The sequence below is a fragment of the Suillus plorans genome (genome assembly GCF_016647745.1).
Source record: "Suillus plorans strain S12 chromosome Unknown HD556scaffold_31, whole genome shotgun sequence".
Lineage (NCBI taxonomy): Eukaryota > Fungi > Basidiomycota > Agaricomycetes > Boletales > Suillaceae > Suillus > Suillus plorans.
The window spans coordinates 269,486-286,234 of record NW_024537415.1 but is presented as its reverse complement, the minus strand read 5'-3'; the positions used below and the strand labels follow the sequence as shown (position 1 = coordinate 286,234).

The 16,749-nt window shown below is 46.4% G+C and overlaps 5 protein-coding genes across 5 annotated transcripts; 1 reads left to right on the top strand and 4 right to left on the bottom strand.

The window, feature by feature from the left end:
- Positions 1–962: 962 nt before the first annotated feature.
- Positions 963–2,123, bottom strand: HD556DRAFT_1527589 (uncharacterized protein). The gene is made up of 3 exons (XM_041309349.1): positions 1,789–2,123; positions 1,618–1,730; positions 963–1,566 (listed from the first exon to the last, which is right to left on the bottom strand). The coding sequence occupies exons 1-3, from the start codon at positions 1,962–1,964 to the stop codon at positions 1,145–1,147; spliced, it is 711 nt and encodes a 236-aa protein (XP_041159776.1). The 5' UTR covers positions 1,965–2,123; the 3' UTR covers positions 963–1,144.
- A 3,100-nt stretch (positions 2,124–5,223) lies between these two features.
- HD556DRAFT_1432311 (uncharacterized protein) lies at positions 5,224–7,999 on the bottom strand (the record flags this gene model as incomplete). Its single annotated transcript, XM_041305109.1, has 10 exons — positions 5,224–5,235; positions 5,269–5,539; positions 5,561–5,873; positions 6,147–6,667; positions 6,781–6,893; positions 6,944–7,073; positions 7,129–7,357; positions 7,411–7,612; positions 7,665–7,859; positions 7,886–7,999. 10 exons carry the CDS (start codon positions 7,997–7,999, stop codon positions 5,224–5,226), a joined length of 2,100 nt encoding a protein of 699 aa, XP_041159775.1.
- Positions 8,000–8,044: 45 nt separating this feature from the next.
- On the bottom strand, positions 8,045–8,373 carry HD556DRAFT_1208062 (uncharacterized protein; the record flags this gene model as incomplete). The annotated part of the gene is made up of 2 exons (XM_041296510.1): positions 8,045–8,178; positions 8,232–8,373. Coding segments are annotated over 2 exons (276 nt in total), but the record flags the coding sequence as incomplete, so codon positions are not given.
- A 750-nt stretch (positions 8,374–9,123) lies between these two features.
- Positions 9,124–12,258, top strand: HD556DRAFT_1308746 (uncharacterized protein; the record flags this gene model as incomplete). Its single annotated transcript, XM_041300189.1, has 7 exons — positions 9,124–9,252; positions 9,306–9,697; positions 9,785–10,098; positions 10,280–10,713; positions 10,765–11,112; positions 11,165–11,486; positions 12,197–12,258. 7 exons carry the CDS (start codon positions 9,124–9,126, stop codon positions 12,256–12,258), a joined length of 2,001 nt encoding a protein of 666 aa, XP_041159773.1.
- Positions 12,259–12,889: 631 nt separating this feature from the next.
- On the bottom strand, positions 12,890–16,172 carry HD556DRAFT_1308745 (uncharacterized protein; the record flags this gene model as incomplete). The annotated part of the gene is made up of 11 exons (XM_041300188.1): positions 12,890–13,039; positions 13,090–13,500; positions 13,547–13,682; positions 13,745–13,827; positions 13,876–13,923; positions 14,040–14,083; positions 15,276–15,431; positions 15,561–15,608; positions 15,667–15,880; positions 15,926–16,006; positions 16,056–16,172. The coding sequence occupies 11 exons, from the start codon at positions 16,170–16,172 to the stop codon at positions 12,890–12,892; spliced, it is 1,488 nt and encodes a 495-aa protein (XP_041159772.1).
- Positions 16,173–16,749: the final 577 nt, after the last annotated feature.

The following is a 16,749-nucleotide window of genomic DNA, read 5'->3' as shown; positions in this document are numbered from 1 at the left end:
TCGACAAATACTTCAAGAAAACGAGTCAATCAGACGTGTATTTTATTTGCCTTGGTGAGTACTATCAATTTTTACGACTCGTTCTTATCTAATATAATTTAAGTTCTTGATCCAAACTACAAGCTCGCGTATGTTGAAGGCCGGTGGGATTTTGAAGATGTTGCAGATGGCAGGGCTCGTCTGGAGGCCGTGGTGAGTACTTGTCTATGTTGTTTTCCCCCTTTCATTTATTTTGTAGTTTGATGACTATTATACACCGCCGAGCCGAACGGCTACCAATGAGCAATCTGCTCCGCCGACGAGAGCTGTACGCAAGCACTATGGTGATGATTGGATGCGCGAGGCTATTAGGACACGTCAAACATCAGACCATCTTACTCACAATCCTCGGCAGGAGCTTGACATGTACTTGTCTTCGCCACTAGAGGAGACTGATGACATTGTGGCCTGGTGGGGGGTAAGTTATCTCTTTGACTTGTTTTTTTGCTACTAAATCTACTTGATAGCTTCATTCACTGCAATACCCTACACTCGCGCGCATCGCGCGAGACTACCTACCCATTCAAGGCAGCTCCGTTCCCTCCGAACAAGCATTCTCAAGCAGAGGCATCACTTCGACTATCCGACGCAATGCACTCGCGACTTCCACGTTCACTGCATTACAATTGCTGAAGGGAGCATATAGGAATGGGCACCTTTCTGCAGCAGTAGAGGCTGAGGGCCATGCAGCTTCGTTGGACAAGTAGCTACACTGTCTATGTTTTTTGTCACTAGCTGTAAAAATTTTTGTGTTCGGTTCGCGTTCAGACCGAAAAAAAACCGAACCTGACCGTTTTGAACCGTTCGCAAAGGTCCAGTCCAAGGTTCGGCAAGTCTACTAGAACCGGACCTAGGTTCGGTTCTTGGTTCTTGCTCAACCCTCAATGAACCGGACCAAACCGGACCGCGGCAGCACTAGATGTTCCGGCCCGGCTTAGGCTCGGCTTCGAAGGGCTTAGGCTCACAAAAATTCAGAGCCTAGGCCGTGAGCCCAAGCCAGCCCAAAGCCGGGGCTTGGGCCCAACCAGGCCGCGGCTTTTGGAAGCCAACAGATGCTCATTAGTGTAGGCTAGTAGTAACAAGCAACAGCGTGAATACAACGTATCTAAACGTCCATCTCAACATCCGACACGTCCTCGGCATCATCACCCAAAAGCATCATGTCCCAAGCTTCTTCTCCATCCACAACATCACCAGTCTCTGCATCCGCTTCCGCTTCTTCGTCATTGTCGTCCAGGTAATCCAACTCAACGAGAGATGATGGTTGAGGCTCCCGGAACAGAAGATCGTGTCGTAGCGCACATTTCACAGACGGCGCTGATGGTATGGGAGAGGTGGGTGGAGATTGCGTGATTTCGGTAGTGGATGAAGTGGAGGTATGTTCAGCAGCACATTTAGCAGCCTCCGCAGCGTGGAACTCGTTAATTGCCTTGGTTTGGGATGGCAGTGCTGCCTGCTCGGCATGCTGAAGAAGGGTGGCTGTAGGTTTCGTTTTGCGCACGGGACGTGCAACACGGTGCTCGGCATCTGTGTTTGTCATGGGTGGGTAGCAGGTAGGGATGTTAGAGGGACACGTACCAACATAAATCGATTGAAAGATAGTACTGGGTGCGCAATCACGCAGACACTTGTGAAGGCGAAGCACAAAAGGCTTTAAATTTACTAAAAATATCGATTTGCGCAACTGAAACCTGGTAGAGTGAGTTATGTCAAACTCGCAAAGCACAGGACATAGTGCTGGCAGCTCACCGTGGCTTTTCCATAGCAACAGACAAGAGATAAGGCCTTGAAGGAGGGTGAATTGCTGGATATGTTGGACAGTGCAGGACCATCTGAGTTGAAGCTGATAAAGTGATGGAAGTCAGAAGCTTAGAAAGACAAAAATAGAGTCGGGAAACGTACCTCCGGTGAGTGCCACTGAACATGCCAAAGCCACGGCTTAGGCCGCCGGCTCAGGCTTTTCGAAACTCAAGCCCAGGCCCAAGCCTTCCTCAGGCCGTGACTTAGGCCTGGGCTGGGCCCGGCTTATTTGGGCCCGGCTTGGGCCGGCCCAGGGCCTCAAGCCGAGCCGTGCACATCACTAACCAGAGCATTGGCTGATCTCGGCAACGGATGAAAAATATTTGGTGAGGATTACATGTTTCTATCTGTTAAGACATGCATTTGGATAGCTTGAGAAAATAATGATCGATCTAGGCTCCGAGTCATCAGTAAATTCACACTTTCCTTGCCTCACTTTTCCGTCACTTGTGCCCGAAATTAAAAACTTAATTTAGCTTATTCAATTGTCCCCTGGTTTTAGCAAGTTACTCAAGTAAGCGCGTGATTTTAGAAGCTCTCGCAATATGGTGGGCCAAATGGACAATAATTAAATCACGTGCACACGCAGTTTTCACGCGCATGCAAGCAGGAAAAGATCACATGAAGGTAACATTGTATAACTTTTGACAGAGTCAAAGATAGCTAGCTAGCTATTAGTTGTATGTATACGAGTCCAAGTGAAATTGATTGATGAGAATGTAGTCAGCGGAAGCGATGGTATGGATGAGATACTGCCCCTAAAGGGAAAAGGTTTCGCACCAGTTAATGATTTTGCATGTTCAAGCAACTGACAATTTTTTCAAGACTTACCCTCAGATTCCAATATCAAAAAACGAACATGGTCTGGCGCCAAGCCATATTATTGTTTTGCGTTTCACACCAATTTCATTGAAGTTGCAACTGCAGGGAGTGGAACAAAGTTTGAGTTAGATTTAGGTCATAGCAAAGAGGGTGTAGAATGTAGGTCATCAATTGTGTCGCAACATTGGTGGCAAGCTAACGCAAACACCAACAGCGGTCACAGTTGGATTCGACGTTCCTGCACTAACACCATCCCTGAAGAACTCAAGCAACAATGAGCAGAATGGACAGGATGGCACCCACTCTGCTGAAGAACCAGCTTCGAACACACTGCTACTGACAGAAGAAGCAAGCACCAGTGTCATGCTGGATGAACATGACTACGAACCATACAATGTTAGCAACTTCGGTGCTCCCACTGAATTGCTATCCTCTGCATCCACTCCAGCCGCTGCTGCCACTACTTCCTCGACTATCAATCATGCTTCCACCTCAATTTCTCATGCTACACACAAGGATCTTGGTTCCGGCCTTCCACGAGGTCTGCCACAGGCATTTCGCAGTGCCCTGTGATTCTCGTCGTCCTGTTTAGGATTTAACATGCTCGTCAAACAAAAGCACAACCCTTGGGACAGGAAATAGATCAATGGTCAATTTTCATTCATTTTCCTCAGTTTACAATAACCTCGTAATCAATTTCACCTGGACTCGTATACATACAACTAATAGCTAGCTAGCTATCTTTGACTCTGTCAAAATTTATACAATGTTACCTTCATGTGATCTTTTCCTGCTTGTGTGCGCGTGAAAACTGCATGTGCACGTGATTTAATTATTGTCCATTTGGCCCACCATACTCGCAAGGGCAGAAAGGCACGCAAGTAGGGAAAGTGACAAAAGTAACCATACAGTGTAACAAGCTGCTGCTAAGTTGTTCGCAAGTCAATAAGTACAAAATTTTATGGTCGCATAGTACGATGTATCATGGTATAGGGAAGTGATCAACAAGCAAATCCTGTACACACAGCCGTCAAAATAGGTCGAAAGCACAGGGAATTATCGCACCTGAGCATTTATAACAGGGTTCTCCAACAACTCCTTGAAATTTTCCTATCCATCCTGCTCTCGCCAATAACCTGCCTTCCTCCATTCAAGTTGGGTGACGGTTTTGCCATGGAAAATGAGGATATGGAAGAAAGTATCGAGCAGTGGTAGGATGTCGTCCGGTTTGATAGAGACGCTGTCGAGCAAGACAGGCTGGGGCTCGACATCAAATGTCAAGTAGCTTGTGGGTGTAACGTTGGTTGGGTGTAACATTGGTCGGGCGTAATGTTGGTCGGGTGTGATCACGTCAGTCCAGAGAGAAACAGGGAGTATGGTGCTGGAGAGTGCGCGTTATTGATGGCATGGTTGCTATCCAAACAGAGCAGTTGCCGGCACACACCAAATCTCGAGTCTCAGCCATCAGTACTTGCAATATCATTTACTATTGATCTGTAACCTTTCAATTACAATCATGCACCCAACTGATGCTGTAAGTCTGTGCATCATGGATATCATAGATTGTTGCTGAAGGGTTCAGCAGAAACTGACCCATCTTCAGCCACCAGAAGCGCTACAAATTTACTGTGGGTGAGGGCAAAGGTGGCCAATCGTGGCAAGTCAGCCAGATGTTATAGACGAAGTAGTGGTGGAGCAAGATGTGGCTGGAAGTGTGCGGGTGGGGTTCTGGAAGAGGTTGAGGTGGTTCTTTGCTTGCGGGAATCGAGAGTCACTCGAGCGTGTGCATGGCACAGGTTGAACTCGAGAGCTTCAGAGGTTGCAGACTCAAGGAAGGTGAGAGAGATATCTTGCGAGTGGCAAAGCGGCAAACTCACCCGTTCATGTTGTTTTGTTAGATGTTGTTTTTTAGTGTCATGTGCTGTGATGTAAATCAATGCTGTAGAAAATGAATGATGAATGATGAGTCTACTTACAGTAGAGCACTTGCGGATGCAAATGTTCCCAACAACTGGAGGGTGCCACTGTTTGATGAGATGCAGGATGGCGGATGGTGGGTGCATCACTTTGACATGTGCTTACATGGATATCAGTACACCATTTGGCATCAGGCTGCCTGCGGGGGCTGCAAGAGTGGCGGATGGCAGTATACCTCCAGGATACACCCACTGTACACCGTGTCGATACTGTACTGGGGTTGCACTTCAAACTGAAACTCTGTGTCATTTGGTGGGGGCGCTTATGAGGACATGGGCTGATAAAGTTTGTGTGGCGGTGGGATTGGGATGTACGATGGTCTGCTTGCAGTATCCAACTATCCCAGGGAATGTCAGCTGAGTGGCTAGAGATTGTGCGTATTTGCGCAGGGTAAATGGTCTCCGCTAGAGGACTCTGGTGGTGAGGGTGTCATGATTCTTCTTGGAGGGGAATGGGACGGAACTGGGGTTACTTGCGGTGGTGGAACTGGTATAATAGGAGCTGCATGTGGTGCAGTACCATACTGCCCAACAGGCGGAGCAGACTCCGGGCGCATGTTAGGGCCTGATGGCCTTAAGACATAAGTCAAAATGCTATCTCGAAGGCGTGATGGTCAGCATATTTATTCACATAAAATGTCCGGAAATCATCATAAGAATGGTAGAACTTGAGAGAATGGGGGATGAAATCAGAACCATAGACAGGGATCAGGTGTGATGCACGATAGATCGACTCAATATGAATAACAGCAAGGTGTTGGGAGTCATCGTCATGAAAACTTGGACGAACCATCCACATGCCAGTGTCTTCATCAGTGCAGTCACTAACCTTGTCAAACCAATGGATGAGAGCACATGGATATACTTTCTTTTTGAATTTGAAAGAAAAGAAACATACAACTCTTCCAACATCGAGCCCTCACATCCCCTCAAGGTCTGAATCAGTGTGTATGAACACACAATCATTGCGAGCATAAATGTTCCTCCAATATGGACAGGTGCGGATATGCTCACGTCGCATGCCACCGATGCCGCTCGGATCACTGGGAGCATAGAATGTTGTGGCAGCAGAATTAAAGACACAAAGCTTGCCTTCATGTCGAGGGCAGGTAGCAGCTGGGACGTCTTCGGGGTTGCGGGGATCCTTGGGGAAAAGTTGAGAGAACAGAAAGTGGCGGATAAGGCATCGCAGATGTGGCACATCGACTTCCTTTGCTAACACTGGTACCATCCGTGCTTGTGATTGTTCTGTATAATATTGTGATGAGTATCGAGATTGATAACATGGCAGTACAACTTACAAGTTGTCTTTGTGAGCTTAACAAAAGCGAGTATGGTTGGACTGTCAACAACTTCAATGTCGTTCTCTTGATCTGGTTGCGGTACAACAGGGGCACCTCCCTGATCTCCCTGCCCGGCAACTGTATATTGACATTAAGTTTGCGAGAAAACAAAATTGTATATAGAAAAGCTTATGGAGAACAGCCACAGCTCTTGATAAAGCAGAACCAACGAGCATTCCTTGCATAGCAAAGTCCACGCGAGATGCTGCAAGCTTGTCGAGGCGTTGATTAGTCAAAAGCATCTGGCCGAGAGCATTGTTCTTGCTGGACCATCGCCAAGGATTCTTTACCGCCTTAATGTGCTTCGATTCCGTGATTGACGAACATAATCCATTCGAGGCACCGAAGAGTCTGATCATGTCTATGTAATGGACCATTGAGTGCTGACGGGGGAGCGAGAAGGTATCAGCGACGCCTGAGGTTTTGAATATTTCGCGGTAGCGGTGAAACCAAGCAAGCACATCTTCAATTTGATTCAGGGTGTCTTCAGTAATAATGTTGCGCCGCACGAGATAACAAAATTCTAAGAGTGCACGAAATGTGCGCACCATATCTTGAGGCACATGGCCTTCAATAGCCGGAAGAAAGACTTTCATTAGCACTTTAGAATCGTCGCCTGTCCACTGTTTGAAGCCACAGCCTTCGGGAAATCTCCGTAGGCCCGAGAACGATGCTACAGCAGCAATTCTGACTTATTGTTAGATGATCTCATTGAGTTAACAAGTGAGGTCACATACCTGCGATCTATGTCACTCATGATCTCGTCTCCTCATTTGGTCCTGTGCTTAGTCCTAAGGTACTTTACCACCCAGTCCACAAGGTGGTCCTTGAAAGCGCCTTTGATTAGCTGGTGGAGGAGATCAAATGATAACAATTCATGAATATCAGCCCGGGGGAAGTCATTCATGAATGGCTACACAAAATAATTTAGTTTGTGATTCGACAGCTGCTGGTTCCACTCACAATGAGATCACTAATAATACCATATTCATCCCACAATACATCTGGATGTACTTCATGTACCATCAAATCTGTATGCTCACGACAGCAGTATATACCACCGGCATCGAGGTTTGTTCGAATTGCAAGGAATCTAGTATGAGCATTGTAAGTAAAAGTTAATAATGATTGTAAGTTTGAATACTCACTTTGGGCACCAATTTCGAACAATACAGGACAGCACCACTTGTTCTTCATAGTCTGCTATGTAGGGCCCTAGGCCATATATGATACGTCGAAAATGGCCATCTCCGCAGCACAGAACCTCGTACTTGGTCATCGCAGGCTTCAGGCTGGTGAGAATTGCGGATAGTGAGCGGTGGAATAGCTGACAGCGAAACATCCGGAATGCCTCTTCTTTAGCATGGTTCTTACTAGCTGTAGCACAAGTCAATAAGGAGGAATAAGATTTGAAACATAAACCCACATACTTTTGGGAATAGCAAGGAAACCAATAACAACAAGAACGTCACGGTGAGCACAGCGTATGTTGTTGTGCACATTACCGATCGAGGCATACAGGGGATAGTATTGGTTGTTACCTGTACCCACAGAGACGGTAGTCTTGTCACTACCAAGAATGATTGGGACGAACGCAGATCTGTGCGTGTCTGGATCTTTTAAGATCTTGTCCTGATGTGATGTTAGCCACTCCGCGAGTCATCACAATAGATCAAAGACATACGGCCTGTTGCCATGCCCAGTCTCCAGACATAAAGTCTTTCCATCGACGTGTGTCATCTGACGCATCATACTCACAAAATGGTGTATAGTCAATTTCATCCTTGTAGGTAGGGTTCGCTAGCATGTTGTGCGCCATTATGCGAGGGTCCCTGTACCAGACCTCATATTCGTCATCCATCCATGATGGGACATCATCCTCAGGGCATTCCCCGTGTATTGAACAGAGAGACATTGCCAGGGGACATCACCAAGTTGCGTTGTGTCGATGACCTTGTGCAAATCTTTGTGATCAGCGAATGGAGGAGTGTCGTTGTGTTTCACCAGTGTTGCAGCCATCAAGTCAAATAGGCAATCTGCATGCGTGTTGGACGTATGGCGTTGTTTGAATACAAATTCCACCATTGAAAATTCTATGTCGTTACGATACAGGCTCCAATCATTAGGAGACTTTGGTGGCAGAAGAGTTGGGGGCATGCCAGGCACCAGGAATACACCATCACTTGTGCATGGGCGTCCTAAGAGCAAGTCTGAGTCAAAATGTAAAGAGTACAAATTGAAAGGAGCCTACTGTTGAGGAGTGAGTGGTACATCCAATAGTAATGCTCGCTTGCATCTGTGAATTCTGCCTCTGGGGCGCTGTTTGGATCCTTGTCAACAGCCATTGGCTCAGGCGATTGGTGCGCCGGGAACAAGAGATCTGGAGGGGGTGGCGAAAAGCTTAGAGGGGGCGGTGAGACAATCTGAGGGGGAGATGATGGCTGGTGTGGTGGGGGAGGATGATCCTGAGTGGGCAGTTCTGAAGCAGGTGCAACATTATGATTTGGATGGATTGTGCCCATGTGTTGAGTAAGGCCTGAGCGATTTTGGAACCAGTGCCCACAATATGAGCATGGAAGCCGGAAGAGCTTGCGGTCAGGGCGAGCACCAGGCATGGTTGAGGTAGTAGTACTACTATAGCCTGGGCACTACTAGTTGAAAGTTGAAAGTATGAATATGGCAGAGAATTTGTATGAATATGGAAGAGAAATGTGCACCGTTGGTGGCTGTTGTGTTATCACACCACAAATGTGACATGTCATCTACATAAAAAAAATGTTTGTGAATCTCCTATCGACAAAATGTTTCGATGGGTGACATACAAACACAGTAAAATTCTAGTATTTCATACCAGCAGAAATTTGAAGGCATTGGTGAACATTGATAAATCTCACAGGAATGTTGCACTGAAATAGCGGCGGTGCTGATGAGCATTGGTACCCCCAAAATTTATGACAGCTGTACTAGTCAATTGCGGTCGCAAGACTAGTACGTTAATACACAAAGTAGGGTCAATGTATGTATTATTCAGAGTCAGCTTAGACTGCAAAATTTCAAGAATGTAACAAAACTCACATTCAACTCGTCACCCATCGCCCTCAACTTTCTTCAGCCTCCCCAGCCCTCCATTGTTATAATGTCTTATGGCAACACGTACTAAGAATGCCACTCAGCATCCAGGACACATTTTGACTGGTGGAGATCAAGCAAAGAAACGTACCAAAAAAGACATTGCTGCTGACAAGCAGCGTGAAAAAAGGCAAAGGAGGCAAGTGAAACAGCCTTGCAGGAATCATATCAGCGCATTGCTACATATCAGGAACAGATGTGGACAGACCAAGCTGCTGCACGTGCTGATGCACCTAAACTGAGTTGTCCCCACCCACGACCCCGGGCCATAAAGAAGGCTGTGAAGACCACGGACACCTCAACTACGACTGATGCGCAGGCAGGTGCAGGACTCACCACCGGTAAGGCTTCTGGCGCCAAAGGCAAGGGTGACGGCCATGGAGGTAAATCGGCAGCTGGTGCCAACATTGAACACCCTGCAAGCGATGAGGAGCTGGAGGTGCCAGCATCACGGAGGGGCAAAACCAATGCCAAGGGGAAGAAGAAAGCATTGAAGACACCAGTGAGAGACATCATCGAAGGAGCTGGTATTATCGAATCAACGATGCCACGTGATGTCGAGAACCATCAGAAATCTGATGGTGATGTGTAAGTCTGTTTACTTGTTACCTTAACGATGAAGCTCTATTTGACTGAAACGGCTCTCTTTTATCACAATCTTGCGGATGCTACCAGCTCACTCGCTCCTGAAAAATATCAACTTGCTGGGCGTATCTCGGGTTGGGGTTCAAAGCCAATCCCCAAGAAAAAACCTTCTACTGCCGCATTACCTTCTGAGTACTCTAGGCCTATCACCAAAGGGAGCACTAATATCAGTAGTAGTGCTAATGCCAGTGCACCCCCACTCACACCTATCAGTACTCCCGATGCTGGAGGTGACTCGGCAATTCGTTTCTCAACTTTGTTTGAGGACAATTCGGACGACGAAGTGAACGAACGCTCAGCAGCCCTTTCTCGCCATGTGAAGAACACAGAGGACCCCATGGTGAGTATATCTATAGTTCAATTCCAGATATTAACTAGAGATGCAGACTGCGCAGTGTCTCAAGATTGTTGCCAAGGCTCCTGAGTCTGGCGTAGTGGTGCCACTGATTGTTGCCCATCACAACATACCCAAGCAACTCGAAGCGCCGATTTGAGATGACAATGAGGACATCACCATGCATTCAGATATCGACGAGGACAATGAGACAGATCTCGACAAGGGCGATGGAGCAGATCTTATTGAGGATGACGGAGCATACTCTACCAAGGACGATGGGGCAGATTTCATCGAGGACGATGGGACAGATTTTGTCAAGGCCCGCCCTTCTATGCAGCCCTTCCCCCTAGTGAACTATGATTCAGATTCGGATCTCGAGTCTTCTCCTTCTGCACAGGTCCTCCCGGTGGCTGATTATGATTCTGACATCAACTTTCCACCTTTTGCCCAGCCTCCCTCATCCCGCACTCCACCATATTATTGTGCCGAGTCGCTGAAGCGGAAACTAACGGATGAATTGCTCTTCCTTTCATCCGATGTTGAGATTGTGGAGCGTCCTGATGACTTGACGGCTGTAGTCAAGAAGGAACTCCAACCAGCGCCCGTGCAGCTGACTTCTGCGGTACGCTTTGGTTTGCTGATGGCAAAATCTCACTGATTGCGGGACATGTAGACTGGTGTTGCTGTCACGCACAAAGCCCCTGCGGCAAAGCGACTGAAATCCAGCACTGCAAAGACAGCCTCTCATGCCAACACGAAGCCCTCCCAGGCAACAGAATCGACAATGGTGGTGCTCGCCCACTCAAATTACAGGATGAAACATCTTCCTGAAGGCTGTCAAGTGTCGGGAAAGTGGAGTGGAAAGGTCATCCCCACCCTCATTCACTGCATTGGGAGTCAAGATGAAGTCTGGACCCTCAAAGATGATCTCCTCTGCACTACTCTGCAGTCAATCTGGGATGTTGTCTACAAGGGAAGTATCACGCACACAGTCACTCCTGATGGGCCTGTCATTGCTGTGGTAAGTGCTTGCTGACGCTAGTACTCAAATCTGATGGTTTTATTTTTATTAGGCTCTCCAGCAGCTGTCTGAGTGGCAAAACAGCCTCAGCTCTACCGCCCTCGTCGTGCTTGCAAACTTCCTGTCCTCACAAAAAGACCTCAAGACCGATGAGGACCGCAAGAACATTTCAATCAAGTTGCTTCACAAGCTTGCGTTCTTGTTCGGGGATATCAGAGACAATGGTATTAAGCACACGAGACCATACGAGTCTGACCTTATTGTGCAGGTGCTCGTGCAGCACCATTGTGCCACCGTGGGTGCTGTCCATGTGCAGGGGACTACAACATCGACGTACGGGAAGGGCACGCTTGGTCTTGCCACTACAGTGGCATGTCTTTCTACTCTCATCTATTTCTCACCAATACAATCCAAGTTCACATTCATGTCACTGGGAAGAGCGTGTGATTCACCCAAAATTGAGTTATCTGGCATGAAAGTGGTCAGTGCAAGAAATCAATGAAATTATCAGAATTACCGATCATCGTTGATATATTCAAATCATGGCTCCCTGCTGGTGCATTGGTGGCATCTGTAGTACCAGTATCTGCGTCAACATCCATAGAGGACTCAGATGCAAAATGCAGGGGAGCGATCTCTTCAACAGCTGGATATTCAGGAAGTCATGCCTGCTCCTGCGACTTAGTATTACTTGCAGAACTCTCTTCCAAAGTGACGGAACACTCAAAATTGCTTTGTGAGTATTGAATCTGAAGTCCTGAGCAAGACAGAACTTACTAGAGTAGATACCTTGTCTTTGACTGCCTTTGTGGCCATTGCATTACGGGCACGATCCTTCCATTTCTGAGAGGCAGCAACTATCCATTTTTTATATTCCACACAAGTTTTGCGGTGCAAAGTAAGAGCGCGCTGATCTTGCAATGTCTGTGGGCACCCTTGGGTGCCACAAGAGAGTTTCACCATCAAAGCAAGGCAAAAGGTTAAGATGATGGCTACAGTAATAGAGCCTTGGATTCTAAAACAAAGCTGGACCATAGGTCTCATGGTGTAGGTCTGAGACTGTCCATAAATAATACTGGTACAGGTTTGGTTGAAGTTGTCTCTAGTACCAAGTCACGCAGGATGCATGCGAAGACTCAATATTAACTCACTTCTATGACAATTTTCAACTTATGCGGGAAGCTACAGCATGCCCATCGCGCAAACAATAAATGTCCAAATATGATGTCTTCGAAGTCACACGTCCTTGAAGTCTAAAGTTACTTTGGATAGTACATGCCATGCAGCAGAACCTATAAATACACAGAACATGGAACAAATGCACGGAAAGCAAACTGTACGAACGGTATTGGTAACATTGGAAGTGCTAAAATATGCATGGTCAACAGAGAAATTCGAATGTATGGACACATGTTCTTCCAGCTCAAGCCTAGAGATCATTCACCCTTTCCTTCGCCTTCTTGGACATCTTCACCTTCGCCTTGGAAACCTTCCCATCATCAACCTTCCCGTCGTCAACCTTCCCATCATCAACCTTCGCTCTCTTCGCTGAACATTCAGGTTCGACATCAATTGATAATCCGGTGGAGGGCATGTGTGGCTGATTAGTTGAGGATGAAGTAGTGGGGTTGGATGAGAGTGAAGTGCTGGTAGTAGCCTGAGCGACCGGTAACTTGCGTTTTTCATATTTGTGGTGGTGCCAATCCACATAGTGGCAGTAGGCTGTAAGATAGACAGTGGTGGAGATCTGGTTCAGAGCAGCCTCCCATATGGGGTCTCACACAGGATGAGACTCGCGCACACTCTGGATTGCAGGCTCCTCTAACCCCATCCCCTCCATCAGTGATATAATGTACTCTTTCAAACTCTTGGCAGCCTCACTTAGGATGTGTTCGATGTCGCCCATCTTGATCTCGGGGTAGATAGTCTGTAGAGTGTTAGTATCTTCGAAAGTAAATAGAAAAAATGTGGACGTACCCCTTCTGCGAATGTCTGTACATTCTTGCTGTTGAAGTCGAAGTGGCTGTCTGCGCCACACTTAAACACAGTGTATCGGACCTCGCACATGTCGATCCAGACGTGGGACTGGATGATGACTGGCCCAAACCTCAATGACCTCTTGATGTGACAAGGGATGAAGTCTTCATAGTCCATGGTGGGACTCGCGCGAAGGACTTTACTTGCAAGGCTATTGTCTTTTGGCTGTTGCCACTGACTCCGTTCTCGCAATGATATCATCAATGCGTACTCAGTCTCTCTAGAGCTATCAGTCATCAGTCTCAGCTTGCGAATCATACTATTGTCATCTGATGACAATCTGCATTCCCCCACCCATTTAATGATGGGCCTTGGAATCTCTATTTCGGCCTCATCATCATCCTCGTTGTTCTGTGCAGTCCTTATTTTGCATGTGGTGATTAAGATGAAGGGTGACATCAATGAGTCGTATGTCGTAAGGGATAGTGTCAGTGTATCTAGTGATGGCCTTGAATAGATGTGTGGTTGGTTGTTTGTGGATAGGGAGTGGGGCCATAATTTGAAGCTCTTGCATGTCCTGGAAGTAGTTGAATCTGTCAACGATATGATCAGCATTAAGATTTGTGTGTATGATTAAGTTGCGAATAAGGTTTACTTTGCTCTGATGCCACAATCTGGCTCTTCCAATATAAATGCTAAGGTTACAGCATACTCTGCAGGTGTAACATCATTGATTACCTTGTATGGTGTTCAAAATTAATCACTTATCAGTTGAAAGGAACCTACAAATGTGTTTGGTTGAGGATTTTGAAGAGCCTCGAGAATGACAGCACACTGCCCCAAAAGAGATGATCAGGAAGAAGTCAGGATGGAATAGGTAAGTGAGCTGAGAAATCCTAACCCAGGCTCAAACCATCTTGATTATCGTTGAGGTTGAGTCTTGCTTTTACCACGGCTTCAAGATCTTCAAGCACTTTCTGGTCTGGCACTTTGTCTAGTAGGAAAGTATTGAAGGATTTTGCTGATTTTGGGACGTGCACACATGGAGGGGAGGTAATCAGAGAGTTCAAGTTGGAGGGTGGCGACATCCAAGGTTTGGATTTGTTCATTGGGAGCCCAGAACACATTTGTGGGAGTTTGGTAAAAGGACCAGTGAGAGACATCAAGGGTACTAGTAGTATGGTGACAACTGTCAAACCAGCTAGGCAAGTTGTGCCAGTCAGCCAACTTGGTACCATTGTTGTACTTTAGTCAGCTAACACCATGTGTCGCTACATCAAAAGGGGTAGTAGCGCTGGACAGAGTGTTATAGTAGTAGCTCTTTAGGAGCAGACATCCAAGTCTAAGCTACTTACTAGTGGAGTTTACCTTATTGACAAGCATGAGCCGGCATATGAACCTTACAAAAACGTTGAGAGCAGGAAAAAAATGTGCAAATGATTTGTCCAAAACAGACAAGCATAGGACCTATCAGTAATCATAGTATTAGGTACAAGTCAAACATCCTGTCCTCACTAGTACACAGTGACTAAACTATAGAATGAAAGATGGTAATCACACATGTATTATAAGGTGAGGATCTACATGGCAACTGCGGTAGAATTTCAATCAGACCTCGATGAACACAGTACAGCATTTGGACTTACATTGCAAGGTTTATAGTCTCTCTGATTTGTGGGAAAATGATATCCCAGCTAGCCACTAGCTCGGATGTCATTGAGTTCACCTCTTCGAAAAAATTCACTGTTTCCATGGCATCTGTGAGATCTAAACTGTAAAAAGGATCGAAGGCTCAAATGTTAGCCCAATTCCAGTCTGCACTAAAGGCATGTTGCAGCTGAGGGTCACCTGAGTTAAGTACCGACAGAATAAATATTATACACACTATAACAATGGCACATGCTAGGGTGTACCTAAGATTGATGAGCCCTGGTCCACTATTGAGGACTCGAGGGCCTACACGGTTGCTGGTAATTTTGTGATGGATAGCATCGGCATAATTGGTAGAAAGAAATTCGGCCATCAAACCCAGGGGAAGAGTATTTTGAAACAGTTTCTTCTCGCCCTAGTTCAAATCATCAATCGAGTAAGAAAAATGTGTGTAATAAAAGTACCCACGGTTAATGAATCATGATAATGCAACCATTCATACCGTGTTTCCGGTTGTTGAGCGAGTGTAAACTTACCTGCATCTCTCTCCCCTTCGTTTGTCGCTGCAACACCACCACATTCACCGTCGGATCTCTCCCCTTCATCTGTCGCTGCAGCACCACTGCATTCACCATCGGATCTCTCCCCTTCATTTGTTGCTGTAGCACCACCACATTCACTGTCGGATAGAACTGTCATGCAACATATTAGTTATTTACTACAGAATGTTTAGTAGTACTTATGTGCAGTCTGCTCTCTGTGGTTCATCGCTGCAGCAGGTCAACATTTAAATACATCCTGCATGGGAGCAACACACATACCTGAATCCTCATTGGCAGCATTACTAGTACCATCTTCCTCGAGACCAGCTGGACAACAAAATTTAATGAGAGTTGATAGTGAGTAAAAGACCGAGAGAAAACTTACCTGATGGCACATCGCCATCTGTGCCATTTGTGGACCTGTCAGCAGTGTCAGACAACTGGACCTCGGGACCTTCATTCACGTCACTGCGCTTCTTCCTGCCAAGTGATGAGCGTTTGCTGAAGTTAGAGAAGAAAATATCTTCTTCAGCAGATGATGTCATGGGATCAGAACGTTCAGACCTTGGAAGAGGGCGAGCCTTGGGTCGAGGATGCAGCTGATGTTGATTTAGTAGATAATAAAATGACAACTATAAGCTTACACGGTCTTGGGTTTGGGTATTCATGACAGACTCCGGGCCAGCACGAGAGCGAGTTTGCTTTCGCATAGTACGTGTAGAGGCCTTTAGCAATCAGCAGTGGTTGCAGTGCGAACAATAGGTAACACATTACCTGGTTGTCATCGGCATCAGATTTGGCAGCCTTTTGGTCCTTGGACGCATAAGTGCGAACATAGTCAGGCGGTGGTGGGGCTTTAGTCCGATGCCCTGAACGGGTAACAAGAGGCATTTGAGACTGCTTCCAACGATCACGAAGATATGAGGAAGATAAGTTGAAGAACATGAAGTTGCCTCAACAGTTTTATTTCACCGACACGAAGTCAGGTAAAGATACGAAAAGCGTGAAAAAGTTGAGAATGTTAGAGTGAATATAGGAGGGGCTGGAAATTTTGATGGTGTCTGAATATCATATCACATTATATACAGCGACCAGACTCTATGGAAATAGTTATTGCGTTGATTGAATAATTATCTGGAATGGAACTTACTAGCGTATCGGGGTGTCACCCCCAAATAAAGCTAGTAAATGTGGGCCCTTACTTAGGGATGTGTCACAGTAATATAACAGAGCCAAAACAACGGTTGGAATAGAGTTGAGAGACGATGTGCGGTGTACGAGACATCGAGTTATGAGTTATGGCAGTATAAAGGCCAGGAACAGAAGGTAAATAAGATAGTGCGAAGGTACGATATAATGCACAAGTGGTGAAGAAACTGAATCCAGACTTCGATACGCAGTAGAGACGCCAGTAGAACCTCCATTTGTGGGGGATGACTGCTATTTCCAATAGTAACAGACAGCGTAT